This window comes from Lepisma saccharinum, chromosome 1 (genome assembly GCF_977018435.1).
Source record: "Lepisma saccharinum chromosome 1, izLepSacc3.1, whole genome shotgun sequence".
Lineage (NCBI taxonomy): Eukaryota > Metazoa > Arthropoda > Insecta > Zygentoma > Lepismatidae > Lepisma > Lepisma saccharinum.
The window spans coordinates 196,015,534-196,041,774 of record NC_139229.1 but is presented as its reverse complement, the minus strand read 5'-3'; the positions used below and the strand labels follow the sequence as shown (position 1 = coordinate 196,041,774).

At 36.9% G+C, this 26,241-nt stretch overlaps 1 protein-coding gene across 2 annotated transcripts; it reads left to right on the top strand.

The window, feature by feature from the left end:
* Positions 1-4: 4 nt before the first annotated feature.
* On the top strand, positions 5-17,262 carry mtSSB (mitochondrial single stranded DNA-binding protein). 2 transcript variants are annotated; one of them, XM_083110554.1, is made up of 4 exons: positions 5-113; positions 12,501-12,588; positions 15,475-15,594; positions 16,941-17,262. In XM_083110554.1, exons 1-4 carry the CDS (start codon positions 96-98, stop codon positions 17,168-17,170), a joined length of 456 nt encoding a protein of 151 aa, XP_082966680.1. In that variant the 5' UTR covers positions 5-95; the 3' UTR covers positions 17,171-17,262. The 2 variants fall into 2 exon arrangements, with proteins under 2 accessions (XP_082966680.1, XP_082966684.1); XM_083110558.1 differs by lacking the exon at positions 5-113 and adding an exon at positions 135-188.
* The last annotated feature ends 8,979 nt before the right edge of the window (positions 17,263-26,241 follow it).

The following is a 26,241-nucleotide window of genomic DNA, read 5'->3' as shown; positions in this document are numbered from 1 at the left end:
TTATCAATGCATAGTTTTTCGAGAGAAACCAACCGTTCATCTTCAATTTGTTACTGGCAACATTAGCTGAAAAAGCGCATGGGCTAAAACCGAAGATGTTTTCAACAACAAAGGTATATTTTAACAATATTCATTTTTTCCTGAATGTCCTCACTACAACAGATGAACAATATATTTCCTTTAAAATTGTCAGTGTCTACACTAAATGAACAAGTATATTCTGTTACATTTTTATATAACTAAAATTGTTTTCCAGACTTTCCAGCATACAGATAAAGAGTAATTTGTGGTACACAGTAGCGTACGCAGGATTTCATCAAAGGAATTTATTTCTAATACTTTCTCCAAATTCACATTACCATTGTTTTATTATACTTTAATTAATTAATTAGTTTAATTACTACTAATGCAGCTGCTGTTACTACTAATATCACTACTATAACTTGACAAGTTTAAAAACAAGACGCTGCAAATAACTGTTGCGCAGCTCACCACATTTCCCCACTCCACTTTTCGGAGCGACGTTGGTTCGCAGTGTTGCAACCTGGAGGGAGGGGAATGGTCTGAGGATTTTCGCTTTTTCCTGGGCTGTTTTCTACCTGTTGGAGTACAGAACTTCAGCTCACCTTTCGCCAACGACTCTTTTCCTTCTATTAAAACTTGAACTCCCCAATGGCGCAGTGGTAGCGTCGTCACCTTCTAATCAAGGGATCCCAGGTTCGATTCCCTGTGGAAGCACATAGTGGTTCGGATCCCACTTTAAACTGTACGTCCAGTATAGATTAGCCTTACTGTGCATAAAATGGACTTAAAACAACAAATCAATCCAATCCAATTCTTTTAAAACTTGAGAAACAATCCATTTAGATACTCCCGTGGCGGCGCTTGTGGACTCGACAACATTATACTTAAGTTTATGTAACTCCTTTGATTTCGCAAATATGTTGCAACATTTTAAACAATTTCTCTGGCCTGTCCTCTAAGAGGCTTTCCAGAGCAGATTGTGGATTTCGTTGGACCCGGCATGATTTGATTTATGCATTTCAAAAATATGCAGCCAAGAGTAAAGAGCAAGAACATTTCAATGCTTTAAACAAGAACGCAGGCAAGCGTGTTATCAGGTTGCCTTCTCATAGTGATTGTTGTACGATAAACAAAATAACCCCCACCCCACTCTAACTAACTAACTAACTCTCTAGCCTTCTTAAACCCGAAGGTTCATGGCTGCAGCAACACAGGCCTTCCATCTGTCCCTATCTTGAGCAAGATCTATATACTCTTTTCCATCCCTACCGATTTCCTTTAGGTCCATCTCAACGTTGTCCCTCCATCTTCGTCTTGGCCTTCCTACAGGTCTCTTACCATCTGGTTTCCCAACAAGAATCCTGTAAACTCCTCTTTCCTCTCCCATTCGTGCCACATGGCCTGCCCACCTAAGTCTTCTTGATTTAATTATTCTAATAATATCTGGACATGAATACAAATTATGTAGTTCTAAATTATGTAACCTTCTCCACTCACCTGTCTCCTCATCCCTTTTAGGTCCAAATATTTTCCTAAGGATCTTATTTTCAAATACTCTCAATTTATGTTCCTCTTTTAATGTAAGGGACCACGTTTCACACCCATATAATACTACAGGCAAAATTACTGTTTTGTATATTTTAACTTTTAGTTTCTTAGATATTAAACGAGAAGACAAAAGTTTATGAAGAGAGAAGTAACATGCATTTCCTGAATTAAGCCTACTTTTTATTTCCTCTTTAATATAATTTTCATTTGTTAATATTACTCCTAAGTATTTGAATTTGGAAACTGGTTCAAACGAGTTGTTATCAATAATTAGATTTTGATTATTACCTAACACTTGGTTTCGGCCTGTAAGCATATATTTAGTTTTCTCTTTGTTAACTTCCAAACCTATTTCTTTAGCAGTTTTGAAAAATATTTTAGCATTATTCTTAATCGTATTTATATCATCCCCCAGTAAGTCTACATCATCTGCATATGCTAACAACTGAGTCACACCATTTAATTTTAGTCCTTCTTTAGTTTCTTTTACCTTCCTTACAGCATATTCTAAGGCAAAATTAAAGAGCAATGGAGATAATGCATCTCCTTGTTTTAACCCATCATGAATTATAAATTTGTCAGACATATTATTACCCACACGAATTTTACTTTCTGTTTCACTGGTGCATATTTTTATCATACTAACAAGCTTCTTAGGTATTCCAAACTCTACTAATATATTATATAATTTATCTCTTTTGACCGAATCATATGCTTTTTTGAAATCAATGAATAGCTGATGGACATTTTGATTATATTCCCACTTTTTTTCAAGTGTCTGTCTAATGTGAAAAATTTGATCTGTAGTTGATCTGTTACGTTTAAATCCACATTGATAATCACCTATAATTTCATTAGCATATGGGGTTAGTCTTGTTAAAAGAATGTTAGACAATATTTTGTATGTTGTTGAGAGTAGAGAAATTCCACGGTAATTATTGCAGTTCATTTTATCACCTTTTTTAAACACAGGAACAATTATGGATTCTTTCCACTGTTGAGGGATTTCTTCTTTATTCCATATTAAACAAATTAATTTATGAATTTGACATATTAATGAATTTCCACCATATTTAATTAACTCAGCTGGTATTAAATCAATGCCAGGTGCTTTGTTATTCTTAAGCCTTTTAATAGCATCTTTAACTTCAGTCAAGTTAGGTTCTGGAACTAAAGGTTCTGCTGTGTGTACTTCACTTACTTCTGATTTATCTCCTACATGGACATTTAAAAGGTCATTAAAGTAGTTCTTCCATCTATTTAGAATATCGCTTGGGTCAGCTAGAAAATCACCATCTTTATCTTTTATCAAGTTTACTTTAGGTTGCCACCCCTTTCTAAATTCATTTACACCTTTATATAAATCTCTGATATTTTTATTTTTGCTGTTTGTTTCAATTTCGTTAATTTTGCTTTTCAAGTAATCTCTTTTTTTACTTCTAAACGTGCGGTTAACTTCTCGCTTTATTGTATTATAATTGCTTAGATTTGTATCATCCGAGTTATTTAACCACCTAAGTCTAGCCTGATTTCTTATTTCTATTAGATTATGACATTCATTATCAAACCATGGCTTACTTTTTCTCGGTTTATGGTATCCTATAGTTTCTTTCGCTGCTGATTCTATTGCATTACGTATGTGCTCCCAATTCTTATTTACGTCTGTTTCATTTATATTTTCATCATCATTTAAATCCTGCAAAACCTCAAATCTATTTGACAGTTTAATTTGGTAATATTTCTTAATTCTTTCATCAGCAAACTTTCCTGTATCAAATTTTATAACTTTTAGATTTTGTTGCTTATGATTTATCACTGAGAGTCTTTCTCTTAATTTAGCAATTACTAAATAATGGTCACTGGCACAGTCAGCACCTCTATGTGTACGAACGTCAATTATACTAGTATGCCTTCTCTTATCAATGAGAATATGATCTATCTGATTATGAGTTTTACCATCTGGAGAAGACCAGGTATATTTATGGATATCTTTATGTTTAAAAGTGGTACTTTTCACAATTAAATTCTTTGAGGTTGCAAAAGTAATCAATCTTATACCATTATCATTACTTAATTCATGAAGACTTTCTTTACCAATCGTGGGTTTAAATGTATCTTCTTTGCCAATCTGTGCATTACAGTCACCTAACAGAATTTTCATATCATACTGAGAAAATTTATCAAAGACCTGTTCTAACTCTGTATAAAAATCATCTTTAGTATTATCATCTTTATCTTCCGTTGGTGCATGTATGTTTATTAAAATAATTTTACACCACCTACCCTGTAAAACTGCATATGATATCCTATCATTAATAAATTCTACTGTTTTAAGAGCCGAGATAATTCTATTATTTATGAAAAAGCCTGTTCCAAAATTATGATTTTCAGTACCACCATAGAAAAAAGTATAATTTTTAGTTTTACAATTCCCTTCTCCTGGCCACCTAACTTCCTGGACAGCTACTACATCTAATTTATACTTCACTATCTCATTAACTGTACACTGAAATGCCCCAGGCCGGTAAAGGCTCAGAACATTCCAGGTGCCTAATTTAATATCCTTATTCCTAACGTAGATCTTATCCTTAGTCCAGGGACCTCCCAAAGTAGTCCCCACCCGGAGATCCGAACGGGGGACTATTTTACCTCCGGAATATTTTACCTTGGGAACATCCATGGCCTTATATTTCTGTTTCTTGACATGTCTTTTTACAGTGCAGAGTTGTCAGCTCTACGCCTAACCCCCGATATGAATGGAGGAACTACTACACAAGACAAACACAAACATATTAGACAGCACAATTACTACACAAGATGAACACAAACACATTAGACAGCATAACTATACTACACAAGACACACACAAACACATCACAACACATCACAACTATAACACAATATAAACACACACACACCACAACTACTACACAATATAAAAACAAACAAACAAACAAACAAACACACACACACACACACACACACACACACACACACACACAAACACACACACACAAAATAACTCCTGCGTCATGAATATGTGAGAGCTTTCAAAATGGAAATAAGAAGGCACGATTATTTTCTTCAAGGAAGTCTTATAATAATCTTTATTATGTGGAAAAACTATATCGTACATTATTAATAGGATCAATAGGGTACGGGAGGGAGACATGGGGAGCAAAGGGGGGCGATGTACTAAACAAAATCCAATGCCACATTTTACAAGAGGGCTTTGCATATCAGCATGGGAACTGCAAACTGCGGCGTACTACGGGAATTTGGACTGGCAAGGGAGAATACGTGGGATATGTTGAGAAGGGTTAAATACTGGGCAACATTAATATCGAGAAGGTAGAACTCGGTAAAATGGCAAGCGCTGATGCAACGGGTACAAGGGGTGGAAATGGGAACATGGGCGAAAGAGATCAGAGGTAAACTATACGAAATTGGACTGAGATGGGATCAAGCACAACATAATGCATGCCCCTAATCTCATTTTCAGCTCTGCCAAGAATATGAAAAAACAAAAAAGAGCAGAACCTTTTCAATATCAAGGTAAAGTACTTTCTGACACTCTAGGAAGTAACAACAGCGTTTGCTAAATATTTTCAATCGGTGTACCGACAGGATGATGGAAAAAATAAAATGTTCAATATTCAATCTTACAGTGAAATCGATAAACTAAACCTATCAGATATTAGTCTTAAAGAAATCGAAGATGCCATAAAAAAATCTTAAACAAAAAAAAATCCATTGGTTCCGATAAAATTCCGCCTTACATACTTAAAGGATGTGGTGAGATACTCAAATACCCCCTCAAATACCACACGCTGTTCAATCTTGTGCTCTCCACCTCAACATTTCCAGATATTTGGAAATTAGCAAAAATTACCCCGATATCAAAAACAAATAAGCAAAATGATGTAGAGAATTACAGGCCGATAGCAGTCCTGGCAGCACCTGCCAAGCTCTTAGAGCAAATTCTTTACAAGCATATTTCTTATCACATACGATCAGTGATCTCTCCTTATGAACATGGTTTCTTACGTAAAAAGTCTGTCTGTAGCAACCTATCAGAAATCACTCATTTCATCACAACCGCGATGGATAGCGGAGATCAAGTAGATGTAATATATACAGATTTTTCGAAAGCATTTGATACCGTAAACCATAGAATCTTAATAGAAAAACTGAAATCATACAATCTATCGTAACTGATGTTACAATTGTGTCAATCCAAACCATAAACAGTACGTCAGGTTTCAGGGAAATACTTCCGATGAATTTGAAGCTACGTCCGGAGTTCCCCAATTCCCCAAGGTTCTAACCTTGGTCCCTTATTCTTTCTCATGTACATAAATGATCTTCACGAACATCTGAATCAATCGGTTAAATTACCTTTTGCGGACGATTTAAAAATATACAAAAGAATTTGCAGTTACAGTGACTGCACCGAGTTACAAGCGGACATAAACAGTCTTGTGGAATGGTGCAAAAGCAACAAACTAATCTTAAATAGCGAAAAATGTTACCAAATGTCATATACTCGAAACACTGCATTAATAAAATAAGAATATTGCATAAATAAACAAAAATTAAAATGGGTAGAAACAATCAAAGATCTAGGAGTTCTGTTTGATTCTAAACTTACATTTCACGGGCACGTTAACTTCATAACAAATGAGGCTTATAGGCTTCTGGGATTTAAAATACGTACATGCAAAAGTTCAAAATTCTCGGAAGCTTAATGATGCTCTATAATGCTTATGTTAGAGCAAAAATTGAATACGCAAGCATAGTTTGGCACCCTCAAACCCAGCAAGATATAAACAAAATGGAACAAATTCAAAGTATATTCTTAAGACACCTAAAGTACAAACTAGATGGTATTTATCCTCAAATGGAATCTCGTGAGAGCCTTCTCAGATATTTTAACCTAACAACTCTCATCAACAGACGCATCATGCATCAGCTCATTTTCCTCCACAAAATTTTAAATAATCTCATTAAAGCTCCTTTCGCCATGTCAGAGCTCGACTTCTACGTCCTCTCAAGTAAATTACGACCAAGAAGGCAACTCCTCAGCCTCCGTCGTAATAGAACCAACGGTCTGGCAATATCCCCAATTTGGAATATGTAGTATAAAACTTTTAATGATACCATGAAAAGTGAAAACAGTGTGGACTTATTTTGCCCGACTGCAATTTTGAAAAGGAATATACTAAAATTACATAAATTACGACAGTGGCGGCCGGCGGCAACTATGATGGGTAGTGCCAACGTGATCAAGAAAAAAAAAAAAAAAAAAAAAAAAAAAAAAAAAAAAAAAAACTCTGCAATGTCCCCCTCCCAGCCCCTCCTTCAGGTTGCGCCACTGGCCAAGATGTTTATCCTCGTTTGGTAATGTGGAAAACAATGTGTGTTTAAGTAATAACGTACTAATCCGATTCATCTTCACTCACTAACCTATCTTTATACACTACAGGACACTTCCCTAAAAATATAACAATTACAAGAGGAAAGGAAAAACAACTCCTATCACCTTCTCCTCCCCCATGCACACGCATTCTAACTGGATGTCGAAAATATCTTTGTTATGAAAAGAAATTGTCGAAATGCCAAAGGAAACTCGCATCATCATAGGATTTTTTACTTTTATATTTTTAAAAAAGTCTGGATGGCCCTCTTGGTGCATCTATCTATTATCAAAAATGTTCATTTAACATTGGAAAAATACTAGGTTCGTTTCTCCAAAAGTAGGCAGAAATTACTTCTCTTCCCCAATGGGTCTTGCAAATCAGTCGTATTTAGCAACTTTTCTCTGAAGGTGGCAACTGTGTCAACACTGCGAAAGTTCCCTCACCGTGCCAGGCGAAGACGGCATGGTTTCTTATGGGCTAACCCCGCCCCCTGCCACTTTGTTATCGGCTCATGGTGGAAATGTTCCTCGCGGAGACTTCTTCAACCCTCTGCACGTGTGTCAACTTGGTAAGGTCCATGGGTTAGGCCAGCTCTTGGGCGGCACAGAATGTTGCCTCGTAACGAAACAGCTGGCGATGCAGTGAGGAGGTTGGGGCGGTCGTCACGTCAGCTTGACCGATTCCAAAGATTCGAATCTCCTTGTCTGTAAACTAACAATGTATTCATTTAACAATACTTGGTGAGGTATGCGTTTCTTCTGAGGGTAGTGCCATGGCACGGCGGCTCTACCCCTTGAGCCGGCACTGAATTACGATAGAACCTATGTTTGTTAAATGTTTTCTGTCTAAATACTACATTGATCTGTGCAATCAATAAATAATGTTATCACAAAATTATTGTATAATGAACGCCATAAATGGGTAATATACCTGTTGCGTTCAATTTCTGAAATAAATAAATAACCAAACAGTTGGCATTCTTGCCTTTTGTGCAAGAGTTTCTGGATTCGATTCCCAGTGGGAGCCCTAAAATTTTGTGTTGACTCATTGTCTGAGCACAATTGGGTGAACTACTTGTGAAGAAGAAGTAGTGGGTTATTGTCTAGAAAGCCGGAAAACAGCAATAATGGGATTTCACACACTGATTAGGGATGGCGAAAATTATCCAACATCCAGTTTCCAGAAAATTCGAAATCCAGATTTGGAAATTTTACTACCTGGATTTCAGAGGCAATACAGACTTCAGAGACAATCAGGATCTCAGAGGAATCCGAATTCCGGTGGCAATCCCGATTTTGGAAGAATTCGGATTTTGGAAGCAATCTGGATTTCTGAGGCTATCCAGATTTTGGAGGAATCCATATTTCAGAGGAAAGAGGTTCATAATAATTTTGCCACAGATTTTTCAGTTAGAATTTGTTATCAAAGTCATTAATGTGCTTTATTTCAATTTTTATCTTTCTGATTTCATGGCCATGAATTTGTACTTTGAGACCTGTTCAGCATACTTGGTTTTAGTTGTACCACAGCATACATTCAAATTCAAACCTAGAACAAACCAGACTTTTCTATTCATCATTGCATGTGATGCTTTACTTGTGATGTAAATGAATTGTTTTTGCTAGCAGAACCACCAACCAAACTCCCTGTGAACCACCACTGTGCTAGAGTAATTTAAGTCGAGAGAGTTGGGTCAAGATTCTGATGGTACAAATTCATAGTGATATCGTCTGGTGTCTGGCAAATGCACGGAACAACACACACAAACCAGAGATCTCATAACCAAGTCACAGTGGGTAACCACCAGACAACGGGTGATATTCCTCGCTCTATAGTAAATAAAAATACCTTTATATTCTATTCTATATTGAGCTCAAATCTTCAAAATGTTGCTCATATGCACAGGAGAACATTTGTAACTACCTCAACTGAAACCACTCCAACAAAATGGTGTTGCACAAGAATAATGGTTAGTGCTTGTGCAGAACAAAAAGCAATTCAGATATCTCCAAAATCCGAATATATTCCAAATCTGGCTTTCCTCCGAAATTCGGATTACCTCTGAAATCCAGATTGACTCCAAAATCCAAACTCCTCCAAAATCCAGATTGCTTCTGAAATCTGGATTCTTAAAAAATTCCATTTGCCTCTCAAATCTGGGTTCTTACAAAATTCCAATTCCCCACCCCACTCAGCTTTTTAAAAAAAAAAAAAAACAGGCCACTGCTCGATGTCGCATTCAGAAAATGAAGTCATTTGCCCAGTAGTTTATCTTCGTTATAACTGTTAACGCGCGTGTGTAATACTACAATTTACAATCCGCGCACCGCTCGCATTTTCAAAAACCGGATTAAATCAAATGAACCACTGATAAACTGATATGAGCCGGCACCGACAATCTACACAGTAAAAATAGTTTGTAATATTTGTTTTAGCTTAATTTTGCTGAGTTGGCACCACTCATAGTCTCAAAGCCAGACCAGTACGTAGAAGTGTGGTGGGGAGGATGACGTAATAGGAAGTGCTCCGCAGCGATCTGTGCATATCGGGACTTAACTTGTCAGGCTATACCTATTATTAAGTAATAGATATTACATAAATATATGGTACCAGTTTCATAGATCGGAGACACATTAAAATCGGATATTTTGTCTTTCGCATGGTTCGTACTTACCAATTGTGTATTGCAGACAGTGGCGAAGCGTGGTGTCACTGGATGGGTAGGCACAGGCGTGTGCGTTTGTGTTGTTATGGGTGCGACTTTTTTTTTAAATATGAAAAATATAACCTTTAAAGTTATTTTTGAAAACGTAACAACATATTCGTGCATCTATCAACGTACCTGAATAGTTACTCTTTGTGCTAACTCGTAAATCGTATTTCTTGATTTTATTGTAAATTGATACTTTACATGCCATTTGAGTGGCTGTCCTGAATTTTCCGATGCCCCTTCTTTCTTCCTATGCCCGAAAATAGGCTTTTATGCTTGTTTATGTAGCATTCCAGAGTAATACAAGTCATTATTCCCAATGCTCACAATAATGAAAGCCGGCCCCCGTGGCGGAGTGGTTAACACATTGTGTTGCAACACCAAGGGTCCTGGGTTCGAATCTCGCCCTGGGCATGAATGTTTGTGAGTGTCCATTCATCAATTTCATCATATCATCACTCATCCCCATCTTCGCAAATTAGGCAAAAGTGGCACAAGAAGCCAAGTAAAATGAACCAAATCAATCAAACAACAATACAAAAATAAATGAATGAAAAGAAGAAAACAAGATAAAATATAACAATACAACAAAAACGTAACAGGAGTAAATCGAGAAACTAACGAAAATGCAGAACACTGTGATAAAAACATTTTTCCGCCCTCGGAACAAGTTGTCTTTGCCTTTCTACCCTCGCCTTTCCTATCCCCTCGTTGGACACCCCGCGGTGGGCAAGAAACAGATGTGAAGCCCAGTTTGTACCGTGTGTCCAGCGTTGCCAACCTCCCAATCAGAAAAAGTGTGCTGATTAAACTCTTAAATTTTGCTAAATGCAACTAAATTGTGCTCGGATGACTTAGGTTTTAAGTTCATTTTATGCATCTATTTTGAGAGGAGTTGTGATGTGAACATGCGTCAGCTTGTTTTATCTGTAACTCCTACTTTCTACCAATTTCCTTCAATAAAATGTTCCTCGTGAGCTAAGTAAGGAAAGATAAAGAAAAGATGAAAAGAAGACGGTGGACCAGCTGTGGCTGGATCTGCATGCTACTGTACCTTTTGTTTGAAACAAATAAGATCTGTGATTTTTTTTTTTAATCTTCTGAAATTAGCTTGTCTGTCTCCGAGGAATGCATGTATATAGATGATGCTATATTTTAACATTATGCCAAACACAGGGTGCTAGGTGCCAATAAAGTTCAAATTGTACTACATTTAGCACAATTATGCTGGAGTTGGCATCACTACGTGAGGCTGGACTCACTGTGTCAATTTTGGGCGAACACGCCCCTGAAATTATGCTTTCCCGCATGAATCACATAAACTGTTATGGGACCAGCTGAGACCCTTGGAGACGTGGCTCGGCATAGAGCCCCTGGCAGGGATGGAAATTTGTGGGAATTAACATAAGGCCTAGAAATTCAGTTTTCTTGTATTAAGGTGTTGTTTAATGAAATTACAAGTAATAAAATAATCCGTAATAGCCAAATATATTAGGGTAGGCCGGGCCCCCGGGCCTCTCATGACGCTTCGCCCCTGATTGCGGAACATAGTTCAAGGTGCCATTATGCTTTTATATGAAAACAAACGCAATTTTTCACATTCTGAGTGTTTTTTTTATTCCTTTCTTCGCTTCTGGAACACACAATATGGTGGGCACATCTTGACTCACGTTGTGGGTATGCAGTGTTTCAATCTTCTTCACTGAAAAATACCTACTATCGTGTCCGTCACCGGTGGAAATTATACATTATGAACGGGTAGCTGACATATAGCCCCATGAACCATACATGGATAGCCCCACAAACCAATTACGGATAGTCCCATGAACCATTATGCACGGTAGCTGACTGATAGCCCCATGAACCATTTCCGATAAGGTTAGGTTAGGTTTGGTTACGTTAGGCAAGCATAGTAAAAAAAAAGGGGGGTTGAGACACAGACACGGGCTTACGTCATCAAACGTACGCAGCATCCGGTTGTTGTAGGGCAAGCAAATGAAAGCAATGGCTATTATGCGTCAGTGAGATATTTCTCTTGAAAAATACATGATTTCCCGGTCAAATATATTCCATGATCAAAGAAAATACCTCGACGAACGTTGTAAACCTTGGAGAAACTCATTTCCGTAAGTAGTTTCTTCTGTAAAAATGAAGAAATGTGTCTCCGATGTATGAAACTGTTACCAAATATATTTATGAAAGCAATAGAACAAAATTACTTTCTAGTCATTCGATTGTTAACAAATTCTAGGAGCATTTTTTGTTTCTTCGTTTCGAAAAAATTGTATAGTCAACGGTTATTTGTATATGATAGGTGAGGCATTTTAAGTGTGAAGAAAATCCATAAAAACCATCAAATATATTAAATTAATTGAAATCATCAAAATATGAAACTCATCCAAGGAGGTCTAGTCTGACAACCTCGTGATTGTATAGTTCATAGATGAAGTAAACACCAATCAACACACAGTCCTTAACACACACTGAAATAAAATTATAAATACATTAATGCAATTGTTGACGTGCACATGTGAAGAAAGTTTAGCAAATGCACAAGATGTGCAGAAGCCAGGAATTTTAAAATTGATACCTTTATTGCATTTAAAATTGTGAGAGCTGTTGGCTAAATATAGAGGAAAAATTGTAAGCAATAGCTGATTCCATTTGCAAACTGTGCCCACCTTTATTTTTGCTTATTTAATGGTCCCACATAGCATGCACATACAGTTTTTCTATTCAGATAATTTTTATGGAATTTTGCCATCAACGTTACATTCACTGCTCTATTTTCCTTTCAGTTATGCCGGATAATGGTTGCAGCTGTGAAAGGTCACTGTAATGTAGGTGGCATTCATCAGTCAGTTCGCAGGGCATCCATGGAAAAAAGTATGTAGACATGAAACGCTTTTGCTTTAACTTACTCATTTTTGTCAATAGTTCGTGCAGTCATAGCATATATCAAATCAGACTAGCATCGCTCACCATGATTTGATATGTGCTTTGTAATAAATACAATATTTTTAAAACACACCTCATTAGTTCGAACTATTATTTCAGTTTTTCAAAAGCTAAGAATAATTATAATAGTTGTTAGTGTATGTATCTGTATTGTTCTATATGCATGCATATTGAACAATGCTGTACTGACATAACTGAAATAATGTTTAGGATGTCAGGCTTCTGGTTGTTGTTATTTCAGTACCAGAGTTTCACCGTAATCCATTGCTTCAAATGGACTCTTGAGTAGGGGAACTTTATTTCTAACCACCTGATATGTGTCAGAAATGTTCTCATAAAAATTGTTGTAGTGTTAGGCAGAATACCATTATTTTGCCTACCCATGGATAAATATGTAACATGAATACTCAAAAGGAAGACAGTATAGCCTATTAAAACAAATTAGTCATATCTGGATATCAAATGGTTATTAGAATATGATCAATTTATCAGTGTGGCATGGTAGAATTCACCACAATATAGAATAGTTTCATTTTATATTGTAGTATTTTTGTTTGTAATTCCTCATGACTCTACATGATCTTCTTGTGCAAGGCCTCCAAATGGAATTAATGAAACATGTCCTGGGAGTGAAAGAACTAAATGTCTGTGTTTTGTTAGCTTTACAGTGGAGTCCCGATAATGTGAGGTTTACAGGATTACCTCGTATTACAAAAAACTCTGACTTATATGGAATAACCTAGGAAAAATTGGAAGCGGGAAAGAGAAATCAATGTTACAAAAAGAACTAAAGTATGAGGAAAATGGGATATACAAAATTGTTATGAATAATGTACTGTATTTCCCGGTGTATAAGACACACCCCATTTTTTGTACACATTTTTTGAGAAAAAAGATTTATCACTGAATTTATAATTATTAAAAACTGAGTATCAGTGTATAAGATGCACCCTGTTTTTTTTTCAGACCTATTTTTTAAGGGCAAAAAGTGCATCTTATACGCAGGCAAATACGGTACTTACATTGCTCAGTACAATAGTAACAATGGTGTTAGAAAAATAGTTAAACACTATTGAACTTACACTTTAAAGAAATGGTCAAGTGTCTCTCCTTCAGGATGTTGCATCGTTTTCAATCAGCAATGTCACGCCGTCGTCCAAATAACAGATTGTTGGTACGTATTATCTCTGGCTATTTTTCCGTGTTGCAAATTGCTGCCTCCAATACCTCAAATTATTGAGGCTCTACTGTATATGAGCTCATCTCTAGAGCTAAGAAAATATGAGTTGTGGTGAAAACTGATAATTAATAATGGGACTTCAATAGAGCAAGACAGATCATTCCCAGGTTTGATACCCAGTGGAGGCACATGGCACAGTGAATCCCACTTTAAACTGTAGGCCCAGTCCCGATTAGCCTTTATGTGCATAAAGTGGACTTAAAACAAGAATTCAATCAATTTCAGCAAGATAGATCAAGTGTTGATTGAATAGGTACTGCTCTACAGCAATAATATGAAAGTTGAGTGAGGAGAACACCTACAAGTGTGCACTAAAAATCCTCAATCCTGCTTCATTCGTCAAGCATGTTAGACAATCTTGCCACCAAAAGGTTAGGTTAGGCTTTGAGTCTTATAGTCCTGGCTGCTTCCTTTTGAGTCTCCCTCTCATCGGTAGAGACTGGATGTTAGGCACCAAGATTGATCCATCAGTCAAAAATGCATCACCGAATTCTTTCACAGAATTACACAACTTGGTTTTTAATCTTACCAGTTTTTTTGGCATGATGAAACATCCTACCAGTAAATGATGAGAAACCACTGAACACTTTCGCACCACTCTCAGTGAACACAAGTCTGCAGTGAATGAGGAAAAGAAACTGAGAGAAAGGTGAGCGATGTTTCTTTGTCCCTTCAAAACTAGCTACACCATGACATCCACACATGAATGAAAGGAAGGGATGGGGGTATTGATGGTGCCACATGCTTTAATTTGAGTAGGCGACTGATCTTGTACAATAGAAGCCACAAAATTGTAAAAACATGTCCTCCCAGAAAAAAAAATTAGGTTGCCAGAGACATGGAAATATGAAGTGTATTTTTATGATACGGAGTGAAAGTATAACACATTCAGAAAATATTGGCTATGGTACTTTTCAATTTTTTTTAATGCAATGCAAAGTTAAGTTAAAAAATCTCGTAAATATACATTATTCATGAAAATTGGCAAAATAAACTTTTGGGTACGAAACCAACATAAACTTAGTCATTTTTATATCTGTAACAATAAAGTATAGGCATTTTGCTTAACATCTGGTCTTCACTCATCAGTTTCATATAATCATCCTCATACCCATTGTTACATGAGCCTAAAGAGGCAGAAAAACAGGAAAAATATGAATACAAAAATTATGATATATTCTGAAGATTTTGACACAAGTGCAAATGAAAAATAGAATTTTCTGTTCCTAATTTCTTTAAGTTTTCTGTTGTGACTGTGTTTACTCTCTCTGTAGATGCCTTCAGCGGCATGCACAGGATTTTCATAGGAGGGGAGGGGGGGGGGTTGTGCCTTCTTCTTAGCAGTCAGCCCTATATTTTGACATGTTTTAATGCATTTATTATTTTGTTTTTAAGAATATGGCCATCATCAACCTTTCCCTTTGGCACACCACTGGATGCCGTTTGTACATAAGAATATTAAGTTTCATTTTTATTGATATTGCAAAGTTTACAGTGATTATATTAAGTTCAAGTGCCTGTGCATGAACAATGGAGAACCGAGATTTTGTACATCATAATTTATTATTTCACAGCTATCAACAGTGTTACCCTTCTGGGTCGAGTTGGGGCAGATCCACAAAAGCGTGGAACAGAGGAACGCCCAGTTGTGATTTTCTCCCTAGCAACACATACGAACTACAAATATGAATCTGGTAAGATATATTTATTTTAAGTTGGGTGTATATTGTCCATAATCGTCAATGCACTGTAAATGTTTTATCTCAGTTTCATTCGCTGTTTTAAAACATCCACCAATAGTTGATTTTGAATTGTGTATATATAGAACGAAATAAATACCTAAGCATTATGAGAATTGTTCTCAAAATAGAGGATAAAATTAACTTTGAAGTACTGAAGTGCTTGTATTTTATTAAATAGTAACTAATTTCACTAAAAAATTACAATAATAATTCTTTATATATTGCCATTGCAATTGTATTAACTTTTTCCCCATTTTCTTGTACTGATTTAAAAATGTGATATTTGCATTCCATCATATTCGGTCTTCTTGTCATGCTGCACTTTCTTTAAGGGGACATTCCACAAAAAGTGGTCTTACTCCATGTAAATGACAAAATGAATTAATCTGGAAATTATTATTATTTTTAATTGCATTGAAGTTTAAATATTTATGAATGCATATAATTTGCATATTCCACCAACAAAAATTATTAGCATCTGTAGCCTATATGCTTGACAGACAAATGAAGTCAAACCTTGCTACATTTTTAAAGTGTCACACACGTAACGCACTTTTGTTAATGCTTTCCATGCAATCAAGCCATGTCATCATGCTCAAGTTGTTTTTGATTTCTCCCTGTTAGCAGATACTACAAAGTATGTATCATTTTGTAATCAGGAGATCCCATGGTCAATCTTGAGGAAAGTGCCTTGAACAGTGACTCAATCCCACTTTAAACAGTCTCTATTCCATAAATAAATAAATGCCGTAATTGCCGGTGGATAAGATTCACTTTTTTTCTTTAAAATTAGGTCTGAAAAACAGGATATGTCTTATATGCCAATTCTCATTTTTTAGTTACCTTCAATGCTGGAAATTTTCTCTGTTCTTGAGTTGGACAATTTCTTTCTTGCTTCCTTGCAGTGTGTGATGATGAAGATTGAAATGTATTCCTTCCTAGGTAGATTAGATAAGTTATTTGTTGAAAGTAGACCTACATATTACTGTATATTTGAAATACTGTAAATTAATTATGAATTCAGTGATAAAGTGTATGCCGGCAAATGCGATACTTACAAAGAAATATTAGGAACTGTTCATAAGTGTTTAGTAAAAAATGTTAAGACACATGATTTGTGATTATTTTTTGCCTTGATTTTTTTTAAAAATACACCTTGAAAACAAGGAATAATTTTATCTAAGCCATAGAGTGACCACCCTGATAATGTTTCTGACAGTGAAACAACCTTAAATGATAAGCATTAAGCCTCCATTAATTGTCAGTGTTGGTACAATTACCAAATATAATATTTTCAGGAGACCTCATGCAGAAGACAGAGTGGCATAGAGTAAGCGTGTTTAAACCTTCTCTTCGAGATTATGTGTATAAGTTTCTACAGAAAGGACAGAGAATCTATGTATGTGGACGTTTAACCTACGGTGAGATTAAAGATGAAAGTGGTGCACTGCGCACAATAAGTACAGTTGTTGCAGATGATATAATATTTTTCCAGAGACAAGGATCACAGGATCAACCTGATGAATAGGTACTAATGGGTGTGTAATAATCATGTACTTTTGATAGCATTGCTTTTATATTTTGTACATAAACTCCACTTATCTGTAATATTTTTTTTATTTAAGTAACAACCAATCTCCAAGCATGTCATTTATATTTATGACATGATCATATGCAATTTTTGCAGGTACCAATAGAATATAGATATAAAATTTACTAATATGGATGTGTCAATAGTACGTGGATCCAGTAGTACAGGGTGGCGCACGAACAGTTGAGACATTTGAAATCCAAATTTCAAAAAAAATAAACTGAGGTCGGTACTGAACAATACACAAGTGCATTCGGTAGTTCTTGGAAATACCGGTAGGTGGCCTATCGCAGGGCTGCTGGGCATGATCTAGTAAACACATCCATTTCCCACCAGTCAGTGAGTAGCCATGGCTGATCACGGACGTTTCTCTTCAGTGCAGCATGCCAAAACAGTCCTGTTGTATGCAGAAACGAAGAACGTTACAAGTACGCAACGGAAATTTCAAGCTCATTTCAAAACACGATTTGCTCCAGCAAGAAACACTATTCTTCGTTTGTACTGTACCTTCGAGGAAGAAGCCACCGTGAAAGAAGAAAGATGAAATCGCGTCGCTCCAGTTCGGACCCCTGAAAACATTGAAGCTGTTCGAGTTGCCATGACACGTAGCCCTCACACCTCACCTCAACTCACCCCACCTACCCCTCACACTGCTAATGTTTTGTTGGACTTTTTGAACACAGTTTTTGGTGATAGAGGGATTTCCAATCGATATCCTGATCGACACAATGGAGGTTTCTTCTGGCCGCCTTCAAACCCAGATTTAAATCCCTGTGACTTTTTCTGTGGAGGTTTTTAAAGGAAAAACTCTTCCCGTTAAAGCCAGCAAACATTATGGAAATGTGAGGTCGGATAGTTCAGTTGTGTGGTGATATTCACGAAGACATGTGCCTTAGAGTGATAAGATATATGCGCACCCGCCTTGAAGAGGTTGTTCGGCAAAACGGGGGCCACACTGAACATGATACAGTGAGAAAACTTTCTACAGGTATACTATTCTGCAAGTCATAATATGAACATGTAATATTTAAAAACAAATTTGCAATCCAAATTTCAAATGTGTCAACTATTTGTGCACCACCCTGTAAATGTGACCAGATGACGTATCTAGGATCTGTCTTAGGAAAATAACAATATATACACATCAAATCATCAAAATGCAGTATTAGAAAAAAAACTAGAATTGTGAGTTTTGAATTTCACCTTATGTTGCAGTGTAAGCTATTTATTAAGCTAGCTGAAAATTGCATACATGTTATTTTCTATTCGTATTTTTTTTGTTTGTATTGATTTTGTGGTACTTTTGACTAATCATGATGATGAGGATGAGTGATGATGGGACGCTCACAAAGAAAACCCATGCTCAGGCTAGGACTCAAATTTTGGTGGTCAAAAATCGACCTCTTAATGTGATTAGACACTGAGCTGGCACAAAAATATTATTACAGGAATTTTTCAAAGGGAATTAATTGTAGTAGAGAGAGAATTTTTTTTTTCTTCAAATAACAGGATGCTTTGCAGAGATGAAATTTATTAATTTTACCTCTCAATAAAGGAAGTGTAAGGAGAAAATTTAAATTTTTACACAAAAATTCATATATCCATAATTTTTTAATCCAGTAGTAGTCATTAGTTACACATTCTTATTTTAACAATGGAACTTGCCTATTTCTTGTATATCAAGTACTGTAGATCCTTCCATCCTTTTAAGGCTGCAAACCTCTCAGTGCTGTCCTCGTGAAATTAGCAAAAGTAACAGTTCTTTCTGAATTGCAATCTTCGCTAACAAAGCAAATCTCTCTCTCGTGAAATTGCATTCCTGAGATGTTTTTATCTGTGATGCATGCAAAGCTTCGTTCCATGGACATTTAAAATTGACATTACTGGATTTCTTAATTTCGTCACTACCATTGAGTGTTAGGGATTTAGTAGGATGCCCACAATGTAAAACATCCTTCTTATCTACATTTTTCCAACACACTAAATCATAAACAGGATCGGCAGCGTGGTGTGCCTGTAACCGGTGTTATCGTAGGTAACAGTAAAGAATTAAAAAGTTGCTTCAATAAAATGACATTGTTAAATATGTTAACCAATAAATGACATTGTTAAATATGTTAACCATAGTGTTGCCATTGAGTAGATATTGCAGGACATTTTTCTGCAGCCAACAGAAGCGAAGAGGGAAGCCGTACTGCTTCCCTCAAAAGGTAACAAGAGTAGAAGGTGACAATGCAAAGGAAGAGCAGGGCAAGTGTGACAGGGGTTATTCATATGCCTGTTAGGGGCCCAGTTACAGGTGAGACCTGCCGGACACAGGCCAGTGTTGTCACACTAGAGGTAGACTGCAAAGCCAAGGCTGGCTTGAACTACAACTGAGACCAGTTAAGTACGAGGGTTAAGTCATAAGTCATGGCAACTATTTTTTTTCTCGCAAACAAGGGACAACAAGAAAAATCTAAGATGTACGTTTGAAAGTGTATGGAATGTACCTTAGAATGAAACCACCAGACGAAGTCTGGATGCAGGAGACTGTCGTAGGGAAGAGGCAGAACACAGGATATTGGACAACAGTGTTTTATTATGAGGCAGATCTGCAGTTGACACTCTGCCCTGTTTGAAGGTCTCCACCCACTTCGCCACTGTTCGATAGGGCATGGCATTCACACCCAGAGCTTCCCGTAGCTCTGTGTGGCATTCCCGTGCATTTCTGCCGCAGAGAACTGCTATTTTAACGTAAGAATGTTGCTCCTGCTTTATGACCTCCATTTTCAAATGCTGTCACTCACCGACTGAACTTGGGTGCGTGCTTACTACCCCACCGTTGTTCACATACACCATCTGGTGGCTTCTTTCGAAAGTACATTCCATACACTTTCAAACGTACATCTTAGATTTTTCGTATTGTCCCCTGTTCGCGAGAAAAAGAATAGTTGCCATGACTTATGACTTAACCCACGTATTAGATGAAAATATAGTTCCTTGGTGCGATTTGTGATTTGGGCAAACCTTGCTCCAAAATACTAAGTTGGCAACAGTAGTACGTACAGCTGGGCTTCCCTTCCACATTGACTGTCACTGGAGGAGGGGAGTTCTGTCGTCTGTTCACCACGCAAACGTCAAACTGGCCCTAGAAATGTGTGGTTATTCTTCTTCCCCTTTCCACTGCAATTGCAAAGGATCAAGATAAAGAATTGACAAGCTCGACCACTATTCATTGGATTTTCGCAGTAACTGTCTCATGAGTGGGAGTTCTTGCTAGGAGTGTTTGTGGCTAAATTACTGTGCAGATTAAAAAAAAAAAAAAGAACTAGATGAACAAAAATCTAGATGGAAGACTTTGGGGGGGGGGGCTGATAACATCTAGCAGGCATAATTTTGAAAAGTCACGCCACACCACTGAACAGGATTCATATTTCTCTTAAAACTGCACGAAAGTAAATGACACTGGTAAAAATATACACTTAGTTCAACTTCTTTACCGAGGGTGCACACCATGTAAGAGACTATAAAGCATGAATATGTTTCTTTTAATACTAATACACTGTATTTCAAAATTATGTGAACGACTTCAACTCGTTATATTTTTTTCATAAATTGTGTAATGTAACTGTCCAAGTTTAAGTGCCAAAGGTTATCGCGAAGTTAACTCTTAAATGCTCAATGTGAGGACCCTTTGTCACTCTGCACATGTCAATATGGTAATCTCCATCCAAGCACGTTTCAGCATGTTCTCGTCAATGGTTTGCGATATAGTTCTTGGCTGTTGGATCTTTGTGAAATCATGTGCAGAACTGACATTGCACACTCACAACCGACCTACTCTCGCAAAATGCTTTCTCCTCACCACTGGCAGTCATTATACAACTGGTCAGCCTGGCACCTGGCGGCAGAATTTAATACTACTGGGACCGTTCCAAAAGAAACTTAAGGATGTGTTTCAATGTACTGGGTGTCAAAGAAGTCTTTCCCTGATTACAAACTTTATTCATATCCGCTATATGCAAGGTAGAGATGTGAAAGTGGTGCCATAATGTTGGAAAACTAACCAAGTTTATTTGGTTATTTAACCAAGTTTATTTGGTTATTTCACTGAATATTCGATCGGTGATTATGTTGTGTTGTTCATGGAACATGTTTTTATCATTCACATCATTTTGAAACACCCTGTATATGTGATAAGGGCATTTTAATAAAAAAAAAAAAACATTTTGCACATTAATATGTGGTGAAGTGCCACTGCACCTACTTTACTGATACTGATAAGTGGTAACAAATAGTCTACCAATCTGATATAAAATTGAATGGTTTATACAGGACCAGAAGGGCTAGTTTAAAAACTCATGAAGTGGAGAGAAAAGCTCAACAGGCACTGGGCAGCTGGATTTATCATGAGCAGAGATGTCCAGCCTCCAAGAGACTTGCGAGGCTGAGGCCGAAGCCGAGATAGAGTTCAGAGGCTGAGGCTGGATGAGGCCAGAGGCCGACCTTGAGCTGAGAGACTGGGGCCGATTTGGACTCTGGGTCTGAGGGCATGTGAGGCTGGGCCTCGCGAGCAAGCAGAATTCGATCGCGCAGAGCCCAATACCACCACGAAAGCTACATCTCGTGTCCCAATAGATACTATGAGAATTCGGAATATATGAAACTGTCTTCGTCTTTCAGAAAGGAAGCCTAGAATATACTATTGGTTGTTAGGAGACATGCCAGAGTTGATTTGGGCCTCAGGGCTTAGGAGCTTTCCTTTATTTGGCATCTCGTTTGGCACCCTGTCCCCTCAACTACTGGACTTTGTAGCAATTACGTCCACTGGCATACGCACGATTTTTTTCGGAGAGGGAGGGTAGCTGGACTGCATAGTACTATGAATGTAGCTGACATTTTTATAGGGGGGCTCAGGCCATTGATAAAACTTGAACAGTACAAATACTAACAATTATTATTATTATTATCATACTAATGATTAGAGTGCAGATTTATAGGCACTAAAAACCTCTCAAATAGGCACCAAAAATGATTTAAAAAGGCACTATAAGAGTAAAATCACGAAGGCACTTAAAAAATCACCTTAAAATAAAGAGCAATAAAATAAGCATTGAACATGTACTTATTTCAATTTTCTTCTTCCAATGCACAATTACACTGCATTAGCGTAGCAATTTAGAATTCATAAAAGTGTATTGAAGCTTCACAAACTATTAATACTATTTCGAACGAAATTCACCTTTGCGGGAAATCATCAGTTAAAGTGATTCTGGCATAAACAATTATGTTATCCATTGCGCCAATTTGAATAAATGCCTCGATTGTGTGCACCATTGTTCAGAATGAAAAACAACACCAATTTGCACTCTTAACCCAAAAAAAAATATTTTAAATGATGCTCTTTTTAAAATTTATCTGAAAAAATGAACTTGGGTTACCTATTGTGCTAATTGCGCACAAATAATTCACAATACTTTGAATTAAATCCTTATTTGCAGGAAAGGTAGGATAGCATAACCTGTTTAGCTTAAAGCATTGCATTATTTTATATTTGTAAGAGTGTATGATCTGTTTATCTGTGTATGCACATGAAATTTTAGAATAATTGATACAGTTTGAATTAGTGTAATTCTCTGTATACAATATGAGGCCACTAAAGTAAGTTTTTCACATATCTTAATCTCAGCATTGTTGTATTCGGTAATGTGAGATCACAGGCGTCGGTGGCAAGGGGGGGCACTTCCCCTCCAAATTTTCAAGTTTATTAACGTTTACAAGTTAAGCGTATCTTGTTGACCTTGTGAGACCTGAGAAAAAAGAAATAGAGTAAATTTTATGATTTCTGAAATGTAGCAAACTATTCCTGGACGCTATTCTAATGGAATGGAAAACTTCTCGATTCTGCCTTTTTCCATAAAAATTAAACCCTCTATTTGATTCCCCTGCCTCCCGCTGTTAACCCATTAATGCATGGTGTCCGATTAATCGGACATTGACATATTTGCATTTTCTGTAACACTGTTTTAGTTTAATTGGTTATATTTATCAAATCTAGTTCTTTGGTACCTCTTTGATGCATATGTCACCCCACGGGCTTGGCAACATTGTAAATTTCCCGCCAAATTGTAAGGGAGTAAACATGGAGAGAGAGCTGTACTGCGTTTCTGCGTAACGGGAAAGCTAATTTCAATTCATATGTAGTAGTTGACATTTATCCGAGATGTGTTTTGACAAATATGCGCAAGAAACATTAGTAATCAAATATGTAACAATAATTTGTGCATTAGTTTCATCCCTGAGCTGCTATTGCGAGAGAAAATATAGTGTCCGATATATCGGACTCTATGCACATTGAGCACTTCATGCAGATTTTCCATTTCCTGTAAAATTTTCGATACCTTTGATGTTTAGACATTGTCAATGTATATATGTGTATGTATGTATGTGTGTGTGTGCGCGTGCATGTTTGTGCATTAGTGTGTGTATGTGTGCGTGTTTGTGTGTGTGCATGTGTATGCATATATGCGTGTATGTGTGCGTGTTTATGCATTAGTGTGTGAATGTGTGCGTGTTTGTGCATTAGTGTGTGTATGTGTGCGTGCGATCAAACTTTGACTACTTTGGAGAATGAAGATGTGGAGGAGGAGAAACAACTCATTTATGTTACATCACCAGTGGATGGCAAGGATACAGAAGAAGACAATGATAAATCTGTTAATGAACATGCGGCTAATCTAAACAATTTTTGGCAAAATACGCTAATGAGTGTTTGTGAGATGCAAACTAAGATACGAAGTTGTGTTGATTGTGAAGGTTCATTCAGTGATGTAGCGTCTACATCTACCACTACACATAACACTGGTGCTTCAAAAAAAGAATACGTCTTCAGACAAAATCAAGACCCTTGTGGAAGAAAAGTCTAGTTTCATTCTAATTACAAACTGAGTGCTGCCCTATTGAACCATCTGAAGAAGCACGAAACTGTGAATCACAATTAGACATTTATAATTTATTTTTTGATGAGGACATGCTAAATGTTATAACAAATCAATCCAAATTGTATGCTTCGCAAAAAAATCTTGATCTTGATTTGACGAAAGAAGAACTTCTTGTTATTCTTGGTGGTCTCTTGTTGTCAGGTTTTGCAAAATATTCAAACAAACGTATGTTTTGGTCAAAAGAAAAATATACTACTTCGATACTTTCTGAAAGCATTCGTTGTGGTCGGATTGAGACTATTCTGCATAATATTCATTTGAATGACAATACACAAATAGATGAGTCCGATCGTCTGTACAAGATACGGCCATATTTGGAGAAACTTTCCTCATCTTTCAAACAGCATGGGGGTGTGGAAGAAATGCTTTCCATCGACGAGAGTATGATTCCTTACTACGGGAGGCACTACGCAAAACAGTTCATTAGAGAAAAGCTGATCCGATTTTGGGTTCAAGAACTGGACAAAAAAGCTCTAGTAGTGGTTACATGATAGATTTCCAGTTTTTCACAGATACAAACTGATATCGGACGACTGTGTTATGTACTGTAATAATAATTTTGTGTATATTTGTTGATTTCTATTCCAAATGTTTCCTTTTGTATTGTTTCTTCGAAATATGTGTATGTATTTATGTATGTATGTAAACATACACATGACCAGAGGCGGCGATAAGGGGGGCAGTTGCCTCCCCATTTTTTGTCATTTTTGCACCCGCATTATGATAGACCTTATCTACAAAGGGAAATATACTGTATTTGCCCCCTACATTTGGCACCTTGCCACCCCCCCTGTTTTGGAACCCAATATCCGCCACTGCACATGACTGATCTTAAGTGTTTCATTTTCTTTTGGTTACATATTTTCCACAGCAACACTTTTTCCTTGGGACAGCTATTTATAGACAAAACATGAAAGTGATCATTGTGCACAGTGTCCGATTTATTGGACACATGGAAGTGATCGTAGTGCACAGTGTCCGATTTATCGGACGCACTGTATCTCTTACATACATTGTAAAAATAAAAATGTATCATATATTGTGTCTTATTTGAATTGTACTGATACCAAAACCATGAGAAAAAATTCATGAAAGGGGTTTGTAAACTTTATGCATTAATGGGTTAAGTCCCAAGTTACGCCCTTGTGTGAAATGATGTCTTGTCACATTATCTATTGTTCACAATTTACCCTTCTTTTCGAAAAACTCAAAAACAAACTCTGTCCTGGGAACATTTTCAGAGTAGCCTGAAAAAGAGGTGTCCCGATGAGGCCCGGCCTCAGTCTCCAAGAGACTTGCGAGGCTGAGTGGGGTTCGGAGGCTGAGGCCGTTGGATGCTAGAGTCCAACATGGAGTTCGGAGGCTTAGGGGTGGGGGGGGGGGAGCTGCATGAGGTCGGAGTCCTGAGGCTGAGGCCAAAGTCAAATGGACATCTCTGATCACGAGTTGTACACAGCTGCTATGAAAATTTGATTTCTCCAGTGTGTGTGTGTGTGTGGGGTGTGTTTCATATTTCCTTTAGGTTCTGTGCAGACATCTTGTGGATGTAAATTCACTGTGTGTTGGGATCATCAAGACAGACATTTTTCTTAGTAACTATTCACATTTATTGATTGATTTATTTATTTTGTCAGATGACAATATTTTTAGAATGGTATGGCCTGCTGCCATCTGTAGTATGAATATCTGCAGACAAGCTTACAAATCCCTTCTTTGATATGAAAAAAATAAATAGATATGAAATGCATTATGGATGGTGTAATCTGCATGATTAATCTTCACAACACTTTCCACAGAATGTGATCACTTTTACTATGTTTTCTGACAAAAAATAGATACAGTAAATAAATTGCAGTGGCAATCCTAAATTTGCATCACATGGCTTAAATATAGCATTCAAAATACTAGCATCAAAATGAGACATTTAGAAGAAAAATGGTACTTCGAAAATTTGTTTGCCAGGATGCCCTCTATGTGCTGTTACACGTTTCTTGGTGTTGTATGGTGCACATGTGCACACACACA

What these genes read in the sequence shown, in the direction of transcription:
- mtSSB (XM_083110554.1), top strand. An exon ending in CAGGGCATCCATGGAAAAAA is followed by an intron (nt 12,589 to 15,474) that starts GTATGTAGACAT and finishes ATTATTTCACAG; the next exon opens with CTATCAACAGTGTTACCCTT. An exon ending in GAACTACAAATATGAATCTG is followed by an intron (nt 15,595 to 16,940) that starts GTAAGATATATT and finishes TAATATTTTCAG; the next exon opens with GAGACCTCATGCAGAAGACA.